General features: G+C 33.1%; 1 protein-coding gene across 2 annotated transcripts; it reads right to left on the bottom strand.

Moving 5' to 3' along the window:
- Positions 1-480: 480 nt before the first annotated feature.
- On the bottom strand, positions 481-8,454 carry LOC121265612 (uracil phosphoribosyltransferase). 2 transcript variants are annotated; one of them, XM_041169293.1, is made up of 12 exons: positions 8,162-8,454; positions 7,965-8,057; positions 7,611-7,689; positions 4,510-4,568; positions 3,656-3,733; positions 3,250-3,331; positions 2,916-2,964; positions 2,514-2,575; positions 2,108-2,175; positions 1,358-1,413; positions 1,231-1,278; positions 481-816 (listed from the first exon to the last, which is right to left on the bottom strand). In XM_041169293.1, exons 1-12 carry the CDS (start codon positions 8,312-8,314, stop codon positions 765-767), a joined length of 879 nt encoding a protein of 292 aa, XP_041025227.1. In that variant the 5' UTR covers positions 8,315-8,454; the 3' UTR covers positions 481-764. The 2 variants fall into 2 exon arrangements, with proteins under 2 accessions (XP_041025227.1, XP_041025228.1); XM_041169294.1 differs by having other exon boundaries at positions 8,168-8,437.
- Positions 8,455-21,581: the final 13,127 nt, after the last annotated feature.

The raw sequence follows: 21,581 nt of genomic DNA, 5'->3' as shown, positions 1-21,581 counted from the left end.
TATCCAAACGAATCTTAAGAGCTCGGCACTTAAAATATTTTAAAATTCTGTAAATAGTAATGAAATAACTTATAAATAGTAATAAAATGATTTAAATTAAAATATTTTATTAAATTTTAAGAGATGAGAGCGATAATTAAATAAAAATAGTATAAAATTGAGGTTAGAATTTATGAGTTAATAAAATAAATAAATTCTATCCGTTTATAATTGCAATTTGTTGTGTGATGAACTTGCAAGCATTGAATTGGGACGATAATGATCCAACAAAGGGTCTAAAGTCGCTTTAAAATTACATTTATAGCCAAGTAGTATTGATGTTATGCCTTTATTTTTTTATACATAATTATAATTTGTTCCCCAACAAGTTGGGTTTACACAATGGAATGTAAATTGAACAACTCTCAAACTTGGTCATACAGAGCAAAAGCCAAAATAAACTAAGCTAAGTGCAAGTTGAACTAAAGGGGCATGTATAGATGATCACTTCACCCGATTGGTTGTACCATTAATACAACACCACCAAAGGCAATAACTAATACCTTTCCAAATACAAAACATATGCAAAATCCAGATAGAATGCCATATTTTTACTTCTCAAGGAGTCGGTAATTTGCACAAGAATTAAGGAAATATGTTATGCAATTCCAGTAATTAAACCATGAAAACTCAGCACGCCTTAGTGCTTGATGGTCTAATAGATATGTCAAAATTGAATGAGGTGACTATCAAGAATGGCTGTATAGACATTTTGGGTGACTTCTTCATGTACCAAAGCTTCGGTCTCCAGCATCCCCGAGTCCAGGAATTATGAACCTGGAAAAGCCCGATCAAATATAGGAGTAAGTGCCTGTTTAGGATTGTCGCAGATAATAGAGCTTTTCATTGTAGAGCTTTGCTAAAAAGTTCTACTTCTAAAAAAATTGTTTACTGTTCGGTAAACATGCACCTAAAGTGTTTTTAATGTTAATCAAGGTGATTTTTTTTTTTTTTTAAAAAAAAAAAAGTGGGATTTCAGCTTTTTTAAGGTGCATATAGCATTTTTTTTTTTTTAAATTTATCAAATATATTATTTTTTCTATAAAAGAGCTTTAAGACTGTTAAATATTTTTTAAGCATCTAAAGTCAACCAAACTGGCACTAAAACAAACATAATAAGTCCAATCGTCATATACCTGAGCTAACTACTAAACATTAATATTAAAAAAAAAAAAAAGGGAATGTGCTTACCCTTTGTCATTGACTGTGGGATCAATTATTCCAGTGTAGACATGAAGCCTGGAAAATCAGAAGACCAGAAAACTTAAGGAATGCTAATTTCATTTTTAGTAGTGAAATCTGATTTTAGTATTATTACCCAGGGAAATTCTCACTGAGCTTTTGAAGAGCTGGAGGGGCCGCCACAGCAGATATCTACATCATATCACTTTTTTCAGCAGTGTACTAACCAACGAATGCAACAACAATTATTCTTTCTTTTCTTTTTGTGTGCGTGCGTGTTTTTCATATGGATGGGTGGTGAGTATATTTAGAGCAGAGAGACAAGAGACAGAGCCACTGTACACATCTGCCGCCATTTTATATCACCATTAACGGGATAAATATTTATAAAACATCCTGGGAATTCGACCAAAGCAAGTTTTTTTTTTTTTTTTAACTAATTTTTTATTTTTTAATGATGGGGGAACCACTCCGCGGCAGAGCCCTTAGGACTCACCATGAACTTAAACCCCCAGGGAGACTTAGCAATCCCAGGAAATCAAACTTGTGACAAGGGACTCATGCACACAGGTTCGCCCGTACCACTTGGGCTACCCACCGGTGGGTATATATAAAGCAAGTATTATAACAATGCAGTGATATAATAATTCCATAGCAACATAGACAAGACAACACCAGCACAGCTTTGTCTACGAGATTCTTTTTCTTTTTTGAATTTTGGGATAAAAACACTGCTACTGCACACACATCTCGGTTTGGTAATTAGTTAACTATGAACCTCAACAGATAAACAGAGTATAGTCAACGAACGAAGCCTTCGTCTCAATTTATTTGGATGGGGCTTATAGAAACAGAAACATGGAGGATATCTAACAAGAAAGTTTACCACTTTAATCTGATTGTTATCAATCCCCCGTTCCTTTAAGAGGTTGAGAGCTGCCACTATTGTGCCGCCTGATATTAATTATCAAGAAAATAATGACAAGAAAAATCAATCTCACTATAGGAAGGACAGATGTTGCACATCTGCAACATTTTGAACTGGTGATACAATAAAACACGATCATGATTCAGTAGTAAACCATCATAGAGAATTCGAAGAGTTTGATCAATAAAGTTTGACCCAAAAAAATCAGACCCCAAGGTTGATCCTCCAACAATGGAAAAATAACAGAAGAAATAAAGATAAAACTGGATCAAACAATGTTGAGAACCATTTTATGAGATGAGAGAAAAAAGAAACTAAAATATCCAGAACACAAAACAAGGAGCTCGAGCCATTAGTATCATACCTGTTGCCAGCATGGGATCAACTACAAATACCCGAGACCCTTCCGGAAATTTGTCAGGTAGCCTATGAAAGTGACAGTACAAAGTGTAAGAAACGTTGTTCCAACATACATTCTTTTCTCTCTTCCACCAAAAAGAAAAGAATAGAAAAAAGAAAATGGAAAGACCTTAAAAAGTATGCCAAGGCAGAAATGACTCAGAGAAACAAGGAAAAAAATATGAAACAAAAGCAAAGCTATAAACAAGAAAGGGAATTTAAAAAAAAAAAAAAAAAAAAAAGAAAAAAAGAGAGCTCTATGTCACTCAAAAGATCTCAAATAGAAGCAATTCCTTGTGCACTTGGTCTGAGCATTCAGAGGAAGGGGGGAAATACGTTTCTCATTTCCACGAGAGGGATTCCTTACTTGTTCAGATATATTGAGGGTTGAAGTGTCTCCTCGTCTCTGCTTATCCCTTTATTTGCAAAACAGAAAGAAAACCACCAAAGCAATCAATCACATTGAAAACCTAAAGAGACATGGCTTTAAAGAACAATTGATAAGTATGGTTGACTCAAGTCGGTAAAGTGGAGTGACAATGCCTATTCTTATTTTAATATTAATAAAATTCTACCTATCAAAACAAAAAGGAGAGCGTTATCATGGCTATTAGCAGAATACTCAAACGGCACTAAGCTTAACAAAGTTTCTAAAAACACTCATCCATGAAACTTGGCTCAATAGATGAACCTTTCCTTACCCAGATGGTATGTTTTTGTTGCTGGCAAGATTGAAGATGCGTGTTCTGCAAGAGCTAGACCAGCTCTTAGGATTGGAACCACCTACAGAAGTAAATGAAGGTCTTAGTTAATGAGAATTTAGATCTCCTAGAGTTCCTGCCCGAACTCTAGAGCTTAAAATGAGAGAGAGATAGATACAAAATGGGGCCCACAACATTTATTGAGCATTTAAAGCTTCCCGAGAAATTCATTTGGGCAATCATAATGTTGTGGGACCCATCTTGTGTATCTATTTCTCTCACACTCTAGGCCCTAGAGTTCAAGTAGAAACTCTAGGGGATCCAAAACTTACTATGACACCAAAAGCAACCAAAATAGGGAAAGACATGCACACCTACACAATGGAAATTACCATCATAAACTCACCGCCACTGGCTCCCTTGGATCTATAAACTCAACTGAAGCAACACCCATTGGTGACTGTATCTCCCCATTGACAGTAGGCTAATAGCAGCATAACCATAAAAATGTCAGATTAAAATATCACAGCGAAAACACACAGGACACAAATACAAACATATAAACATATATATATATATATAGATACATATATATATATATATAATTTGCCTCTAAAATAGAACAGACATTGCTATATTTTTCCCGCAACTGAATCTTAAAAAGCAACCGTAGAGAACCTCGTATGGACAGAAAATATGTTTAGCTAAAAATTGTACAAAAAATCTAAATTAATTTTTTTGATAAGTAAACTAAGAAAGTTTTATTATCTTTCTCGTCAGTAATATAATAATTACTAATGAAAATCCAAGTAAAGGGCATAAGCAGGGAATGATATGATTTGTGGAAAAAAATCATATGACATATCTGAGTGCATACATGCGTGTGTGTATAGTTAAGCCGTTCCTATGCTACAAGCAGCTCCGTCTTCTTTAACAGTCGGTTACAAATCTCTGTGTGTGTGTGTGTGTGTGTGTGTGAGAGAGAGAGAGAGAGAGAGAGAGAGAGAGAGAGAAATACCATAATAACAACAACAATAAAACACAGCTACAACATATTTTAATGGCACTAGACTCTGAAATAGCATCTTGGACATCCTTGTTATCACATATTCTCTGGGGCTATCATCATTCATAAATAAATACCAACATATGATTTAAAACTAAATTCATATCACAAAAAACTTTAGAAAGGAAAAGGCAAAGTAGAAAGCACTAGAAATATCATTATAGACAATTTGCAGGCACAACATATCTACTAACCAACCAATCCCTTGAAGCTTCATACATAAGTAGCCTCCCCAACTCAGCCATTGCATTCCCTACAACATTTTTTTTTTCTATAAGTAAAAATATTATATATATAAAAAATGAGTAACCAAGTACACTGAATGTATACAAGAAAACACTTTGCCCATATTAGAAGTCCCTACTGACCCAAAAAACCCTTAAAAAAAACCAAAAATACACCAAGCCCGACCTCAATTCCTTGTTTCCCGTAGAACTAAAACTCTACCCGAAAACCTAAAATACAAGAAAACACCTTGCCCATATTCCCTACAACATTTTAAGTTCAAAATGCAACAATAAATAATTTAAAAAATATAATGAAAATTAATCCCATCAGGGTGTAGCCTAGTAGTAGGGGTGTAATTGGTCCAATTTGGTCTGATTTTGTACATTTTTTAGAATCGAATCGGTATAAACCGGTTTTAAAAATTTAAGAACTGATACCGGACCGATTCGCTATCGAAACCGGAACTTTCGTTTTTTTCGGTTTTGGTTCGGTTTGGTCCGGTTTCCATTTTATGGATTATCTATGTTAGTAATGACGTGATGTTTACATATACTATACTATTAGTCTTTTTATATTATAGTATAAGTACATTATTTTATAATAATTAACACATATTAGTATAGTATTGAATTTAACTATAGTTTAGATAAGTTCGAGACTTTTTATATGAGTATATATGATCAATTGTGTAAAAATGAATTTATAAAAAGAATATATATATATATATTATAATTTATTATGCCAAAAATGTATATATATACAAATATAAAAAAATAGTTTATATTAATAGCTTAATATCAATGTTTATGTTTAAGATTAAAATTTTATGTTATATTTAAAATGGAAAACACTATAGACACAAAGGAATCTCAAAAAAATTCCACACACTGACGTGGCACATTATCAGTGTGCCACGTTTTTTTTTTTTTTTCCTCTCCTTCTCTCACCTCTTCACCGTGCCTCTCCCCTCTCTTTTTTTTTTTTTTTTTTTTTCTCTTTTTCTTCTCTCCCCCTTCCCCGCCCGGGCCCCTTCCCCACTTTTCTTTTTTTTTCTCTCTCTCTCTCTCTCACTTCACCCTGGGCCCAATACACCTCTCCACTTTCCTTCTCTATTTTTTTTCTAACTTTCCCCTTACGCCCCAATACCCCTCCCCCCACTTTCCTTTCCCGGAGCCCCCTAGATAGCCAGAGGACATTGCCAACAGCCCTCTACTGCCAGGTATGAATCTCTATTTGGCTGTTGAGAAAATGAAAGGAGTTGAAAGGAAATGGAAGGCATTGCCAAGTATGAATCTCTCTTTGTTTGGCCGTTAAGAAAATAAAAGAAAATGAAAGGAAAATAATGAATTTGCAACTTGTTCTCTATTTGGTTGTTGAGAAACTGAAAGAAATTGCAAAGAAAGATCATTGAAAGGGAGGGGGAAGGGGGAAACGCTGGGAAAAAAAACTGTTTGTACCGTTGACGAGGAATGGGAGTGGAGAGATGACGTTAGCGGTTTGCTAGGACTGGCTCCGATGAACGACGTTAGCTATTTGCTGGGGACAGGAACACTGGTTTGCAATAGTGGAAAGGGGGAGTGGGGCGCGGGGGAGGGAGAGGAAGAGGGAGAGAAAAAATTTCAATGGACGTGAAAGTGACACGTCAGTTTGTGGGATCCCTTTGTGTCTCTAGCAGCCCTCATTAAAAATTATAAGATTAATTTTATGTTATATCACATGTTATATTAATTTTATATCACAAGATTAATATAATTGAATAATAAGATTAGAATTTCATATTATATTAATTAACAATTTAGCATATAATAAATATGATATAATATAAAAAATTATATATATATATACTAGTTCGGTTTAGTTTAAACCAGTTTTAAAAATACGATAACGGGTACTGCACCGGTTTAGGACTGGTTTCGGTTCTTAAGAACCGGTACCATGCTGGACCTCTTACAAACCGGACCGAACCCACCAGTTGGTCCGGTCCAGTTCCACTAGTTTTCCGGTTTTTTTTTTTTTTTCACCCCTACCTAGTAGTCAAAGAGTTTGGTTGAGATGAGCTGTAGATTCAGACATCTTAGGTTGCACTCAGCACTAGGAGTTTACCCAGATTACCTGATACACAGTTCTGCCAGTGGGATTTTGTACCTATGGTTTACTCCCAGGATGGGTCTAAAGGGCATTGCCTTGGTGGGGTTCCACATCATAGAAATACAGAAAATAAATGTGTATGAACAATGACAACATTTCGTCCTAACAGCGAAAATCCAAGTCCTCAATCATGTTCTAATTATACTAGAGTCTATTATTTGAAATAATGAAAATAAAGGGACATTATTTTTAGTGCTTTTCAGGGTAATAAATGTCTGCGACCAATGATAACATTTTATCCTAAACAAAATCCAAATTTTCAGTCTGTCCTAATTATCCTAGAGTCCATTATTAGCTGTTAGAAGCAGTACATGATTTGTAGGTATCGTTGACCATATGACCACGATCTTTGGCAGCTCCAAAAGAAATAATGGCCAAAAATAATGCATAACACTTCTGTACAACCTATAAGAATCAGAAATTTGTGCAGTAAAGGATAAGATTATTACTAAAATAGAAAAGCAGCATTCTTCAGTAGCTTCTTATGTTTCACCGAGAGAAACAATAGTGTGTGCGCGTCAGCCACAATAACATAAAAAAGTATTATACTTCCAAAACTTGTTTTTTCTTTCATCGGTAAATAAGGATTCTATTGATGAGAACTAGGCACAGCCCAGGTACAAAGGACATATACAAGACCAACACCTAAGCATGATTGACTAGGATACAAAGAATTCATAGATATTCACCATTGAAGTCTAATACAATCGGCCAATGGAATAAAGTGTGAAAAAAGAAAACTCTAAGCTCGTCTATTGACCGCTTAGCAGTTCTCATAAATAAAATCCTTATTTATAAGCATAATACAAAACTAATTAGCAGTTCGTATGGAAAACAAATTCAACGTCCTAATTTTTTAGCGCAATGATCACCAATTAATCTTTACAGACACAAATCACGCATTTGAACAGCCACTTACTAAATACGGGAGGAGGAGTTTGTTCATTCCTTAGAACTGAAACCCAATGCTTTATCAATGGATGGGGAGGCACGAAGACCTGAAATTCGGACATTTCATTTGCCTAGCAGTCAGTCAAGCTAGCTCAACAATGAGAAATCTGACCAACCAATCTCAAATAATGGTGTGTCATTTTCCATGAATAAATAATTAAAAAAAAAAAAACTCATTTTGGAGGCTAGCACATTGTTCGGCAGCATTTTCAAGCATAACGTTGAAATACTTCCAAATAGCTAATTAAGAACTAAATAAGATGTTAATTTCTTATCCTTTATAATATAGTTTCCATGGGCAGACAAGTAAAGGAGAACTGACCAGCATTCGGTCCTGTGAGATGGATTTCTCCTCGGTAGCCATGTCAGCCCTCACAGTAACAAAGCTACGGCGCCGGGCACTGGAGTAAGAGATCTGCGGGAATAAGAGGCATATATGCTTTATTACATCGAGTAAAGACAAGGGTTTTAGAGAATCGATTCTTTATATCAAAAGCAGGTGAGAGAGAGTATATGTACCGTTACCAGTTTAAGATTGGAAGAAGAAGAAGAAGAGAGAATTAGGTTAATATAGTGGAGAGGAGCGCGAGGGTTTCGGGGGCGACAAGTGGACGCAAAACATGGCGCACCGGACGGGCACCGGAGCGTAAAATTAATGCCGCACGAAGCCATGGCTTCCAATATTTTTTATTTCGGATTGTATTTGAAAGGCAAACGAAAGCAACTTATTAGGAGCTGGATTTGGGATCTTTGGATGATTCTGTCGGGTGGGGGAACTGCTGGCGGCTTCGGCCCATGTGCTTCCATCTGTTATTTTAAAAGAAAAATGATGCTCTGCTGCTTCAAGCAAACCGCTCGATTTGATTGTTCGGTAAAATTTTATTTATTTTTTTTATTTAGAAATAATTTTAAATATATTGATATATTTTTTATTTTTTAAAAATATTTAAATATATTAAAAAATAAAAATAAAAAAAATTACTTTTACAACTAACGGCAGTACCGAGCGGTGCTACTTTGACGCCGCTCATTTTAAAAGATAATGCTAAATTGCACATCAAATGTATACTCTAAATATGTATATTAATATAAAATGAATTTTTTAAAGTATTTTTTAAAAATTCTTAATCATTAAAAAAAATAAAATAGAAATATAAATTATTAATAATCAATTCTTTAACTATTAAGAAAAAAATTAAAAAATAAAAATATATGAATAAACATATTTGAGAGTCATACCATCATTTTTCCACTCATCGGTTGTGTAGTTCGATGCCCCTTCATATCTTCTACCTTTTTTGAATTAGATATATTTTATTTTCACAAATCATCTTATCTCATTTCATTCAATCATTATAATTTTTTTAAATTTTTAAATAAAATATAAAAAATAATTTAACTTTTTCAAGTTTTAAAACAAAATTTATATTAAAAATTTATATTTTAATAATATTTTATTTAATTTTCATCTCATCTTATCTACGTAAACAAATGAGATCTTATATTTTATAAAAATATAACTGGGATATTACTTTTCGGTCATCTGAGTTTATCGTTCATAAGGCTGAATAGCGGGCTGCTGTGTCTGGCTTGCCCGCCACCTTCCCATCCGGCCCCTATCTGGATCGGCTAGATCCACCCACTTGCATGACTTTGGGTGCTAGGGGCCTCGTTCGCTCGGCCAATTTTTTTAAAACAATGTCGTTTTCTCTTAGGTTTTGTTTTTATTTTTAAATAAAACCACGTCGTTTTTACTTCTTACTTCATGTTTTGTTTTAAAAACACACCCTTCATGTTTTCTATTCTGCAACTGAAGTGTAGGATAGATATATTCCAACCACCCAAGTAAAGAACTGTTAGGAATAAAGACAATAATTGTTGACTTAAGAATTCTCAGTTGGATTTATTCTATCAATTGGTGTTGTTGTTCATCCTTATTTGTATCTTTACAAATCAAAATTGAAATTTAGGGAATTACTTTACAAGCATATATATATATATATATATATATATATATATAAAAAGAATATATCAGATTTCATTTAGCCTCTTACGAAGGTAAGCCAAATATTTTATAAATTTGACAAAACTACAAATTTTTACAAAGTTCAAAAACAAAATAGAGCATACATACATATATATATATATATATATATATACACTAGCAATAGGGTAACGTCCAAAGGACATTTGCCTAATTTAGTTAATTAAGAATATTATCATATTTAAAATTATGTTAAAACTCTAATTATTTATATAGTTTTACTTTTTTTAAAATTATTTAACAAAATTTTATCATTTATCTAATGATGAAAGATTAATACTTTATAAATTAAATTTGATAATTTATTTATGATATGATATTTATATGTTAATTATATATTTTAAATTAATTTAAATCAGTATTTAAATTTTTATTACTGAATCAAATTTAGAGACTTATGATGAAGGGTTGGATTTAAATCTCAAAAACTTTAATATTTTATAAATTAAATTTGATAATTAATTTATGATATGATATTTATATGTTAATTATCTATTTTAAATTAATTTAAATCAGTATTTAAATTTTTATTATTATATCAAATTTAGAGATTTATGATGAAGGGTCGGATTTAAATCTCAAAAAATTTAATATTTTATAAATTAAATTTGGTAATTTATTTATGATATGATATTTATATATTAATTAATTATTTTAAATTAATTTAATCAGTATTTAAATTTTTATTATTGGATCAAATTTAGATATTATGATAAGGGCGGGATTTAAATCCGAAAACTTTCATTTTCCCCTCACTTTCTCTCTCTCCCTCTCTCTCCTTCTGCTCAACCGCGTCATGCCTCTCTCTCACGTGATCTCCTCTCTCAAGCAACCGTGCGCCACCGTGCGGTGTCATCGACTACGTCACCGGCTTCCCCTCATACCGGTAACCAAACCCCACCGTCGAAGTCCCTTGGCAGCTCTTCCCTTCTACGCGTATCTTCCCTCTTTCTCTCTCTCACCCTATCTCCTCCCTCAAGCTGCCCAACGCTGCCGTGTGCCACCCTGCGGCGTAACAGACCATCTCACTGGCTTTCCCTCACGCCGGCGAGCAAACCTCACCCTCGAAGCCCCTTGGCAGGTCCTCCCTCAGCCGCACACGACCAACCCGAAATGAGTCTTGACGCACGGGTTTCTCCCCGTAGCACCGCCGTTGGCCACCCCTATGCCACCACACCACCACCAGAAGCCTCGTCCTTCGCCAAGGACCCCTCCTTTTCCTCCTTTCCTCCAGCTGAAGCCCCAGCTCCTGCCTTATCTCTTCACGGATCTATTGATTTGAGATTTGTGTGGTGATTTTGTGATTTGTGTGAAAATTTGTTTCGTAATTCTGTGATTTGTGTGGTGATTTTGTGGTGAATTGTGATTTGTGTGAAAATTTGTTTGGTAATTTTGTGATTTGTGTGGTGATTTTGTAGTGAATTTGTGGTAAATTTACAGAGAGAGACATAAGGGGAAGTTGTGATTTTGCTGTGAGGTAGAGAGGGACGTGTGTGTGGTGATTTTGTGGTGAATTTACAGAGAGAGGAGTAAGGAGAAGTGGTGATTTTGCTATGGGGTAGAGAGGGACGTGAGGGGAGGAAGAAAACGTAAAATAAGTTACTATTCATCTCACTGTTCATAGAGTGATAGACACTTTTAAATATAAAGAGATATAGACACACATATGTATATATGTATCTTTTATGTATGTATCTTTTGAGGCTCTTATCGATGGAGGCAATATATTAGAATGAGCTTTGACTATCCTCGTCGTCTTCCAATCAATGAGAATGTCGAGATTATGATTGTTTAGAATTTTCATTTTTTGAGTTTTAGTTTGGAGGGTTTTCATTCTAATATTACTTACAATATAAAGTCGATAATTAATTATTAGAGAAGTGGTAATGTTTGAAAAATGAGCAAGGATTATTCACCATTTATAGGTTTTTATTTTTCAACAATTATGAATATTTGGAACTCATTTAAGAGATTCTTAATTGGAGAATGAGATGAGATGAGAATTTTGTCAATAGTAATGAAATGATTTGTAAATAATAGTGAAATGATTTGAGTTTAAATGTTTATTACGTTTTGAGAAATGAGAGAAAAAAATGAATAAAGAATATTACAAAGTGAAAATATTATTATAATATAATTTCTTAATGATATTTTTGTTTTGAAATTTGAAAAAGTAGTATTATTTTTTGTATTTTGTTTGAAAATTTTAAAATTTTTTAATAATTAGGTAATAATTAGATGAAAAAGTTGAAGATTTAAAATTAGAAAGTGTTTGTGTTTTAGTGATATTTGAGAAGAAAAAAATGAGAAATTTTTAGAAGAGACGAGATGAAATGAGATGAGATGAGTTTCGCAAAAAATGCCTTTAATTATCATAATAAATGCTGATAATAACCGAATTGTGCACAACTTTACTATTTTTAAACAAAGCATTATCATAATTACATAGTATTAATCTTTATATTTTTATTAGTCTTAAAATATTTATTTTTCTTACTTAATTTTGAATTTTATCTTGATCAGAAATTTAAGTTGGGATGAATTGTAAGGCTAATATGAGATTAAGGTTTATGAAAATATGGATAAGTGTTGGAATATAGCTTCTCATATTAACAAAATGGAATTAAAGTCCAAGGAGGAAAAACTAAAGGCAGAAGAGAAGCCTTAGAAACCGTTATTTCTGTTATAGAGTTATTATGTAGTATAAATAGTAAAGACCTTCCTGTATTAGATTATCAAGTATTTTTCATTTTGTTCAATTCAGATTATACAAACTCTCGAGTTCTTCCAACTTTCTTCTCTGTTTTCAGTTTTCCTCTTCTATTCATTGAGTTCTCAACATGATCATATTCATTGTCTTACTAGTCTAGAATTTGATTTTTTATCTACAATGGAGGAAACCTTGAGGATGAAAAAAAATCTTAAAGAGTTGTTCTCACTCCTTACCACTAACCCTCCATCCCTCCATCCTATATAGGGTTGCCTACAATTACTGCAGCATACTTTGAGTTGAAACCACAAATAATTCAACTACTTACTACCTTTTATGGTTTTGAGAGAGAAGATTCTTACATGCATGTAAAGGATTTTCTTGAAATATATGCTACATTTAGTTTCTAAAACTTCACTGATGAGTCAGTTCGTCTTCGCATGTTTTCTTTTTCTTTAAAAGATAAAGCAAATGCATGGCTTAACTCTCTGGCTTCTAGATCTATCACTTCTTACGATATTCTTGTCACAAATTTTCTCTCTAAATATTTTTCAATGTAAAAAACCAATGCTTTGAGGAAAGAGATTGCTTATTTTTATTAAGAAGATAATAACAAATTTTATGAGTGTCAGGAGATGTTTTAAGGACCTAATTCTAAAGTGTTCCCACCATGGTTTTGAGACATGGAGACTAGTGCAATATTTTTGTAACGGTTTAACTAAGATAAACGTAACATGATTGAGTCAATGAATGGTTGTGAATTTTTGAGTTTGAGGGGTAATGAGGTGGATTCCAAAATCTTAGATCCTTCTCAGTTAATAGTTTATTTATTGTTTAGATTAATTTGCTTCTTTAAAGTTTATTTTAATTCTTTTATTGTAATTATTTCTTAATTTGATTAATTGATTGTTTAGTTCTTAACTTCTTATTTTATTTTAGAACTTATTTTTCTAAACTGGATTAGAATTTATTTTGTTTATATTTGATTGGTTTCCTATATTTTTCAAGTTCTTGTGGGTTCGACTTCATTCTTCTAAACTATATTTCGGTACGATTCGTGCACTTGTGAGTATAATTAAAACATCTCAACAAGTTCTTAGAAATAAACTTAAAAAAATTAAGTGCTCTCAGAATTCAGAAAGCCAGAGTGCAGCCAGCACTAATTTTCTCTGCTATTTCGTCAGTCTCATCCCTGCGCAGCCATTAGTCTTTTTTTGTCCCTTTTGTCCAATATGTGTAGAGCGTTAAGTACTTGTTCTATTTATTTGTAAAAATTGAGATTTGCTACTTCCTTTAGTAGCCTTACAATTCTTCCTAAACTTCAATTCATTTATTAAGATAAAATTCAAAGTTAAGTGAGAAAATAAATATTTTAAGATTAATAAAAACATAAAGATTAAAGGTACATAATTGTGATAATGTTTTATTTAAGGTAGTAAAGTTATGCACCTATTCAACTATTATTATACTCTCTATCTAAGTACTAAAACAAAGATCAATTGAAAATAAAAAGAGAGAAAAAATGCAAACTCTATTTTTTTTTTTTTGTGGCAATAATCTATAACAAAATTGCAGATTAATCTTGATAAGCAAGATCCTTGATCTACTTGCATTCTTCAACTTAAGGGTTCTCGATTTCTAAAAAGGGAAAAGAATATGTAAACGATAATTATAAAAACTATTTTTTTGACCTGGTTTGAAAGATCTTCTCAATATGTTTCGATCATGAACCATTTTCATTTGTTCCTTATATGATTTTGCACAATTGTTTGCATCATTGCGAATGTCCTCCAACTTATTATGTTGGAGTTTCCTATGAGCATGTCTTGTCAAGATCAAAATTTATAATCTAATAAGCTCTAAGTTCTAACTCAATAGGGAGATAGCAAGCCTTACCGAATATTATTTTGTATGGAAACATTCCAATGAGAGTTTTAAATGTTGTACAGTATGTCCATAATGTATCATTTAATCTCAATGACAATCCTTTTAAGTGGAGTCTACCGTTTTCTCTAATATCCTCTTGATTAACCTATTAGATATCTCTACTTGACCATTTGTCTATGGGTGATAAGAGGTGGCAACTTTATCGGTTGTACCATATTTCTATTCCAAAAGTGTTTTTCTCCACCACTAATAATAGCATGTGGTGTGCAAAAGCATTTTCTCCTAAGAATATAACAACTTTATGATCATTACTTCTACAAGCAACGACCTCTACACACTTAGACGCATACCCCACTCCGACAAGAATGTAAATGTTTTCAAATGAATTAGGGAAGAGACCCATGAAATCAATATTCCATTGGAAGATGCCTTTGTCCCAAATCTCAAAATCAAACCCTTGTAGCAATAGAATCCATCAAATTAAATAGGGTTTAACATCCTTTTTGGAAAAATATCTTAATGTAGCATGATCAAAATAAATCACGACCTTAGACCCTAACAAATAGGATTGAAACTTACCCAATGCAAATACTACAACTAACAACTATTTTCTTTATTGTGGAATAATTTAGTTCAGTATTATTGAGGGTACGACTGACATAGTAAATCATATGGGAAATTTTGTTAATATGCTACCCCAAAATAGTACCAATTGCATAATCTGATGCATCACACGTAATCTCAAAAGGTACACTCCAATCAAGTGGTTGGTCAGATGACAGGTGCCGACATCAATTCAATTTTCAGTCATTCAAAAGCATCATTGAACACAAACGGGGCATCTTGCTAAAATCCTTGATAAACCTTCAACAAAATCCCGCATGACCTAAAAATGATCTAATTCTTTTTACATTTTGTGGAGGTAGAAGGTTATAAATTAATCAATTTTAGCTTTATTAACCCCAATACCATTATGTGATATTACATGTCCAAGCACAATCCCCTTCTTTACCATAAAATGACACTTCTTCCAACTAAGCACAATATTTTTTTTCTTTACATCTCACTAAACCAAGGATAGGTGATTCAAACACTCTTCAAACGTAGACCCAAATAGAAAAACTCATCCATAAATATCTCCAAGAATTGTCCTATCATGTCAAAAAATACTAATCATACACATCTGAAAAGTGCCAATCGCATTGCATGGGCCAAAACGCATGCAACAATAGGCAAAGGTTCCAAATGGGCACATAAAAGTGGTTTTATTTTGATCTTTTGGTACGATGGATTTTGGTTATAACCGACGTACCCATCAAGAAAATAATAATATGCATGGTTGGCTATCTCTCTAACATTTGATCTAGAAAGCGTAGAGGAAAATGATCTTTCATTGTCATGGAATTCAACTTACGATTGTTAATGCATACTTTCCATCCTATTTGCACTTGAGTAGGAACTAGCTCATCAGCCTCATTCTTGACCACTATTATGCCTAAATCTTTGGCACAACTTGTATTTGGCTCACCCATTTACTATTAGAGATTAGGTAAATGATGCACACAACAAAGAGCTTTAACACTTATACTCTCACTACCACTTGCATGACAGGGTTTAGACTCCTTTGTGATTCACGAGAAGATTTAGCATCATCTTCCAAGTGAATTCTATGCATGACCATTGATGAACTAATTTTCTTGATATTTCAATTGTCCAACCTATAGCTTCCTTATTCTCCTTTAAGTATACTTATCAATTAACGCTACCTAGGGTCATTTAAATATAAATCTATCATGATTGGCAAGGTTTCAAAAGAACCTAAAAACATGTATTTGATAGTTTCAGGCAATAGTTTTAACTCTAATTTTTGGGGCTTTACATCAAATGAAAGCGGTGGTATGGAAGATAGAGGAAGACATATCACTTTTGGTTGCCACTTGGTAGTGCTAAAAAAAGGGACTAAATTTAAAAATAAGTTTATCTCCTCAATTGATTTCTCAATATCAAAATTACACCCAAAATGAGTAAGACAGGCTTTTAGAGGGTCCTCACAACTTGCTTGTGTAAAAGTATCTTGGACAAGACTCACTGTCATATTAACCTTACAGACATCTTCATCATCTAGTATTTGCTTGCTTATGTGAAAAATATTAAACTCAACAGACATGTTTCCAAAAGAAATTTTCATTTCACCACTTCGACAATTAATTAAATCATTAGATGTAACTAAGAAATGGTGACCCAAAATAACATGAATTTGTGTACTAACATTTTGAGTGAGCTCAATGTCTAATATCACAAAATCTACTGAAAAATAGAATGAGTTGACTTTGATCAAGACATTTTTGACAATACTTTTGGAGATTTTAACAGATCTATTAGCTAACTGAAGTGTTATTTGAGTGGGTTTTAGCTCCCTAAGTCTAACTACAAATGTACATAATATGGTAGTAGGTTCACACTCACCCCTAAGTCTAATAAATCTCTCTCAATATGATCATCCCCAATCTTACATGAAATTGTAGGAGATCTAGGGCTTTTGTATTTTATTGAATATTTATTCTGAATAACAGAACTAGCCTACTCAGTCAAAATTGCATTTTTTGGAACATTGGTTTTCTTTTTTACTGTAACAAGATCCTAAAGAAATTTCACATAAGTAGGTACTTGCTAAATTGCATCAATGGATGGTATGTTAATTTGTACTTGCTTAAACACTTCTAAAATTTCATCAAATTTAACATTTTTTTTAGGATTTGTCAACCTCTGAGGAAATGGGATTTTAGGAAAAAATTTATTAATACGTTCAAAAGGACTAGAATCATTAACTCTTATAGATATTGACATTATTTTTCTCTAGGGAGTCCAACTCCCCAACTCCTAGTACTTTAACTTGATTGTCAACTTGTTTACCCGACCTGAGAGTGGAAATGGATTGAACAGACTCCCATCCCTAAGTATAATTGGATGCATTATTGAGTGCATGCTGCCCTTTTGGATTGGGTATAGATGCTAACTTAGGAATGTTCCTTTCTCCCTCTCACCAACATTGGTTGCCAACCAGCCAAATTGACTCTCTAATTTTGAAATTGCTTGAGTAGTCATATGAGTGAGATTTTTCATCTCTTAGATGACTTAGTTAGTTGGTTAGTGGATTGTATGAATGACTTAAAAGACTCTTCCAAGGATAATTGGGGCAGTGCCACAAATAGAGGAGTAGATTGAGGAACAAACAAATAAATTGGGTTAGGTGGACGGAATTGACTTTGTTGTTGTATCTGTACTGGTCCACCTAAATTAATGTGAGGCGGATTCTATCTCCAGGAAAAATTAGGATGATTATGCCAATTGAGATTGAATGTCTTTAAAGAAGACTAGCGAACAGCTTTTCAAAATTATTTAGTGTATTAAGTTACTTAGCATTACATTCCCAATAAACCTGTGTGAAAGGACATATTTGCGCCATATGCATGAGACTAGCACAGAGAGAACACATTTTATCCTAAACTTGATTGACAAAATTCAAGGTTTTACTTAGAGTCAAAACTTCTACCTTTAAAGTGAGATTGTTTAATCTGACCTTAATATATGATCTTCATTTATTTCATACATATCTCATTTTATGACTCTCTGGGATGATCTCTCTCTACGATTAGAAAGTCTCATTGTTGGGAGGCTTTTGATAAATTTTCAGGAAACTTATATGCCTCTGTATCAAGAATTTTCTCTCTCAATTGATATGAAACAAAAACAATAGACCGTTGAATGCGTAAACAATTGGAAAGAAAATCAATTTCATAAATAATATTACTAATCATTAAATGAGATTTTATCCTCAACCTTAGTTGAAAATTTAGCTAGACATGTTTATGAAAATAAACTTCAAAATCTGAACATGAATAAAGATCAAAACTATATGTAAAAGGAACTAAAGAAAAATAAAAATTACAATGCTCTCAGAATCCAAAATGCCGAAGCATAGCTAACACTATTTTTTCTGCTATTTCGTCTGTCCCCTCCCTGCGTAGCTAAGAGTCTTTTTTTTCCCTTATGTCCATTGTGTGTAGAGCGTCCACTACGTAGTTTTTTTTTTTTCTTTTCTTTTCTACTCCCTTTAGCCTTACAATTCTTCCCCAACTTCAATTCCTTTTATTAAGATAAGATTTGAAATTAAGTGAGAAAAATAAATATTTCAAGACTAATAAAAATATAAACATTAACACTACATAATGTGATAATAATTTATTTAATATAGTAAAGTTCTGCACATATTCAGCTATTATCATATACATGAGTAATTTTTTTGTCTTTCATTCATTTAATTATCCTTTAGTTAGCTTTTTTTTTCATAATAGAATTTGTATGAAACCACAATTCCTCACAATTGTTGACACTAGTTCGATCTTCCATATTGAGTCTATATTGTACAATTTCTGCTACATTAGTAAACCAATTATGCTTATTGTATTTCTCATCCCATACTTTACTAAAGGAGGGGCATTCCCAACTAATATGGCATATTAATGTCTCCTAAGGGTGCTACCCACCCTATGTTAGTGGGTAGCCATCGTTCTCGCACCTCGTCCTCGTCCATACTCTTGATTGTTTGCATCTGCTTGATGGGTAGGTAGATTGACACCACCATCGCTGCACTACACTATTCATCAACAGAAAATCACAAGACAATTTCATATATATTACACAAAATCATACATTAATCAACAAATGACACAAAATCAATAAAAATATTAGATTTATGCACAAATTTGAAATGAAACGCACCACCCACGACCAAATTGACCGTGGGTTTGAGTTGAATAAGAAGAGTTGGATTGACACCACCATTGGATGGCCACCCCGTCCATCAATTAAAAATATACAAAAAAAAAACTTGTAGACCTATTGCACAAAATCTTATATATATATATATAAAGACATATTGTGTTAACAAGCATGTACTCGCCCCTCACTCGCACGTAACAAAAACTAAGGATCCTGCCCACACTCTAACCCATGTTGGTAGATTGCCCACCTATCTTGCTAGGGAACGGGCAGATGGAGCGGGCCTGGGTTGTAACGCCTCGATCCTTGTGAGTCTGAAGAGTTAACTCATATCACCTAAAATTATCTTCAACAACACATTTAAAATAACATAGAATCTCCATAAACTATTAATTTATTTATTCAATACAAATATCCATATTCCTACATAAGGACACAATATAAGTACCTTAATAATTTACATTAACATTTTCACAAATACTTAGAAATTGGCTCAAAATACTAAAGTAACATAAAATATCAACACTACTAAAAAAACTCTCCAAAAAGTTATTGTACCCTAAGACACTTAATATTATATGATCAACAAAACTTGCTAATACTCCCTATTCCTGACTTCCAGCTGATGTATTAAAATTATTTGAAAATTATTATGGAGGTAAGGGGTGAGTTATCAATAACTCAGTAAGTCGAGAATATATACTAATATGCAAACATGAGCATTTACAAAATTCAGAATGCAAAACAAAATATTTTTATTTTCAGAATGCAAAATCAGAACATGTTATCAAAAATATCAAAGTGAAAGTTCAAAAATATTCTTACTCAAAACTCCATCGGCACAACATAACCGAAACATCATATTAGAACAAAATTCAATGTTTAACTCCTATGGTAGGGTTGTGTAAACCCCGGTGGCCAACCGAGTAGAAACAGAATGTGAATCTTTCCCTTATTATCCTTAGAGCCCAAAGTGTGCACATAGGAAAGATCACGCATAAAACTACTTTATTTCCAAACTAAGTGGGTGCACTAGAAACAGAAAAGTTAATACCAACCCAAACAGAAGCCACAGTTTTACACCCGTGGTAAGGTCAGAAAAGAACAGAAACAGAATGTCATGTCAGAGGTTTCAAAAATTACATTATATCATATTAGAGTACTGAACAGAATCAAAACAGAACAGAATCATATCACAAAATATAATTTATGCACAAAATTTCATATTCGCTATACTTCGTACAATTCATAAACAGAATGTAAAAAATAAACTCATGTCTTCACCAGTCATGTCAGAAAATATTTTATTCTTATATAAAACTTCATGAGTAATGCAGAACAAATAATTGAAGTCGTTTCAAAATTTCTTTTCATAACAAAACATACATAATTTCTAAAAATCAACTTCAGCCTATTTTATTTTTATGCAAAATCCAACATAAGAATCCCGCTTATTTGAACTTCTTAGCTTTCAGAATTTTCTCACAAAAATGTTAAACGAATATTAACCATTACCTATAAAATAGTTACGTAACTTCCATAAATTCTCAATCCACGTATTTCATTATTTAAACCTAAATTGCTTTTTTTTTTTTAAAAAAAAAAAATCATCCTATTTTAGTTCCTCGTAATCCAAAAATTCTCATAATTCTAAAATACCATTATTTCTCAAATCCATCAATATTCACTTAATTTACTTAATCCTAATTTTCACTTCATCAATCATAACAGAAAATCAAACACAATCCGCTTAAAAAAAATTGTGACCAGTACGTACCCAAGCCCAGCTTAAAAATACTTATCCAAATTTTAAAGGTCAAGCTCAGCCCAAGTCAAATAACTATTTTGCCAAGACTTACTATTAAGGGCAATAACATAAAATCATTCAAAAGAAATCTTCAGTGCTTTACGGAAAATCACCTCACGAAGGGATTAATGGCATTTTTCATAAATACTAGGTTTGATATAGGTTTTTTTTCAAAGACTCAAAGCATATACTAGTTGTTTCTGGAAAAACAAGAAAACTAAATAAGATGAAGATAAGAAATCAAAAGAAAAAGAAACCAACCGTCAGGATGCAGAGTTTATCTAGAGGTAGATGCGATGATTGTGCGTGAAGTAGGGTCTAAGGGCGGTTGCAGGTGGTGAGATCTGCGGCTAGGCACTGTAAGAGAGAGAGAGAGAGAGAGAGAGAAAGAGAGAGAGAGAGAGAGAGAGTGATCACGGCATGAGTAAGGAGGTGTTATCGAGAAGGAGAGAGAGTCGTGGATTGAGGCGGCGGCCATCCAGTATGGTGGCGACGTGGTGGTGGAAGCTGGTGACGAGTGGTGGCACCGAATGAGATGGACATTGAGCTGTTGTTGCTTTGTTTTTGGGAGCTAAAACAAGGGCTTTCCATGAGGTTGGTTTCATGGCACTCGATGGAGATAGAAACTCCTATGTTTTGGGTGTATGGAAACAGACGTACATTGGTTGGTCTTAGTGGGTTGCTGCGTGGATGACTTCAGTGGTCGGTT

The sequence above is a fragment of the Juglans microcarpa x Juglans regia genome, chromosome 5D (assembly GCF_004785595.1).
Source record: "Juglans microcarpa x Juglans regia isolate MS1-56 chromosome 5D, Jm3101_v1.0, whole genome shotgun sequence".
Taxonomy (NCBI): Eukaryota; Viridiplantae; Streptophyta; class Magnoliopsida; order Fagales; family Juglandaceae; genus Juglans; species Juglans microcarpa x Juglans regia.
Note: the sequence above shows the minus strand (reverse complement) of the source record. Positions and strands in the feature narration are given on the sequence as shown.

Excerpts from the sequence above, each read along its gene's own strand:
- LOC121265612 (XM_041169293.1), bottom strand. The coding sequence starts at position 8,314 with ATGGCTTCGTGCGGCATTAATTTTACGCTCCGGTGCCCGTCCGGTGCG. Across the intron at positions 3,734-4,509 it reads AAGCTTCAAGGGATTGGTTG|CCTACTGTCAATGGGGAGAT; the intron begins GTTAGTAGATAT and ends TGCTGCTATTAG. Across the intron at positions 817-1,230 it reads CCCACAGTCAATGACAAAGG|GTTCATAATTCCTGGACTCG; the intron begins GTAAGCACATTC and ends GGGCTTTTCCAG.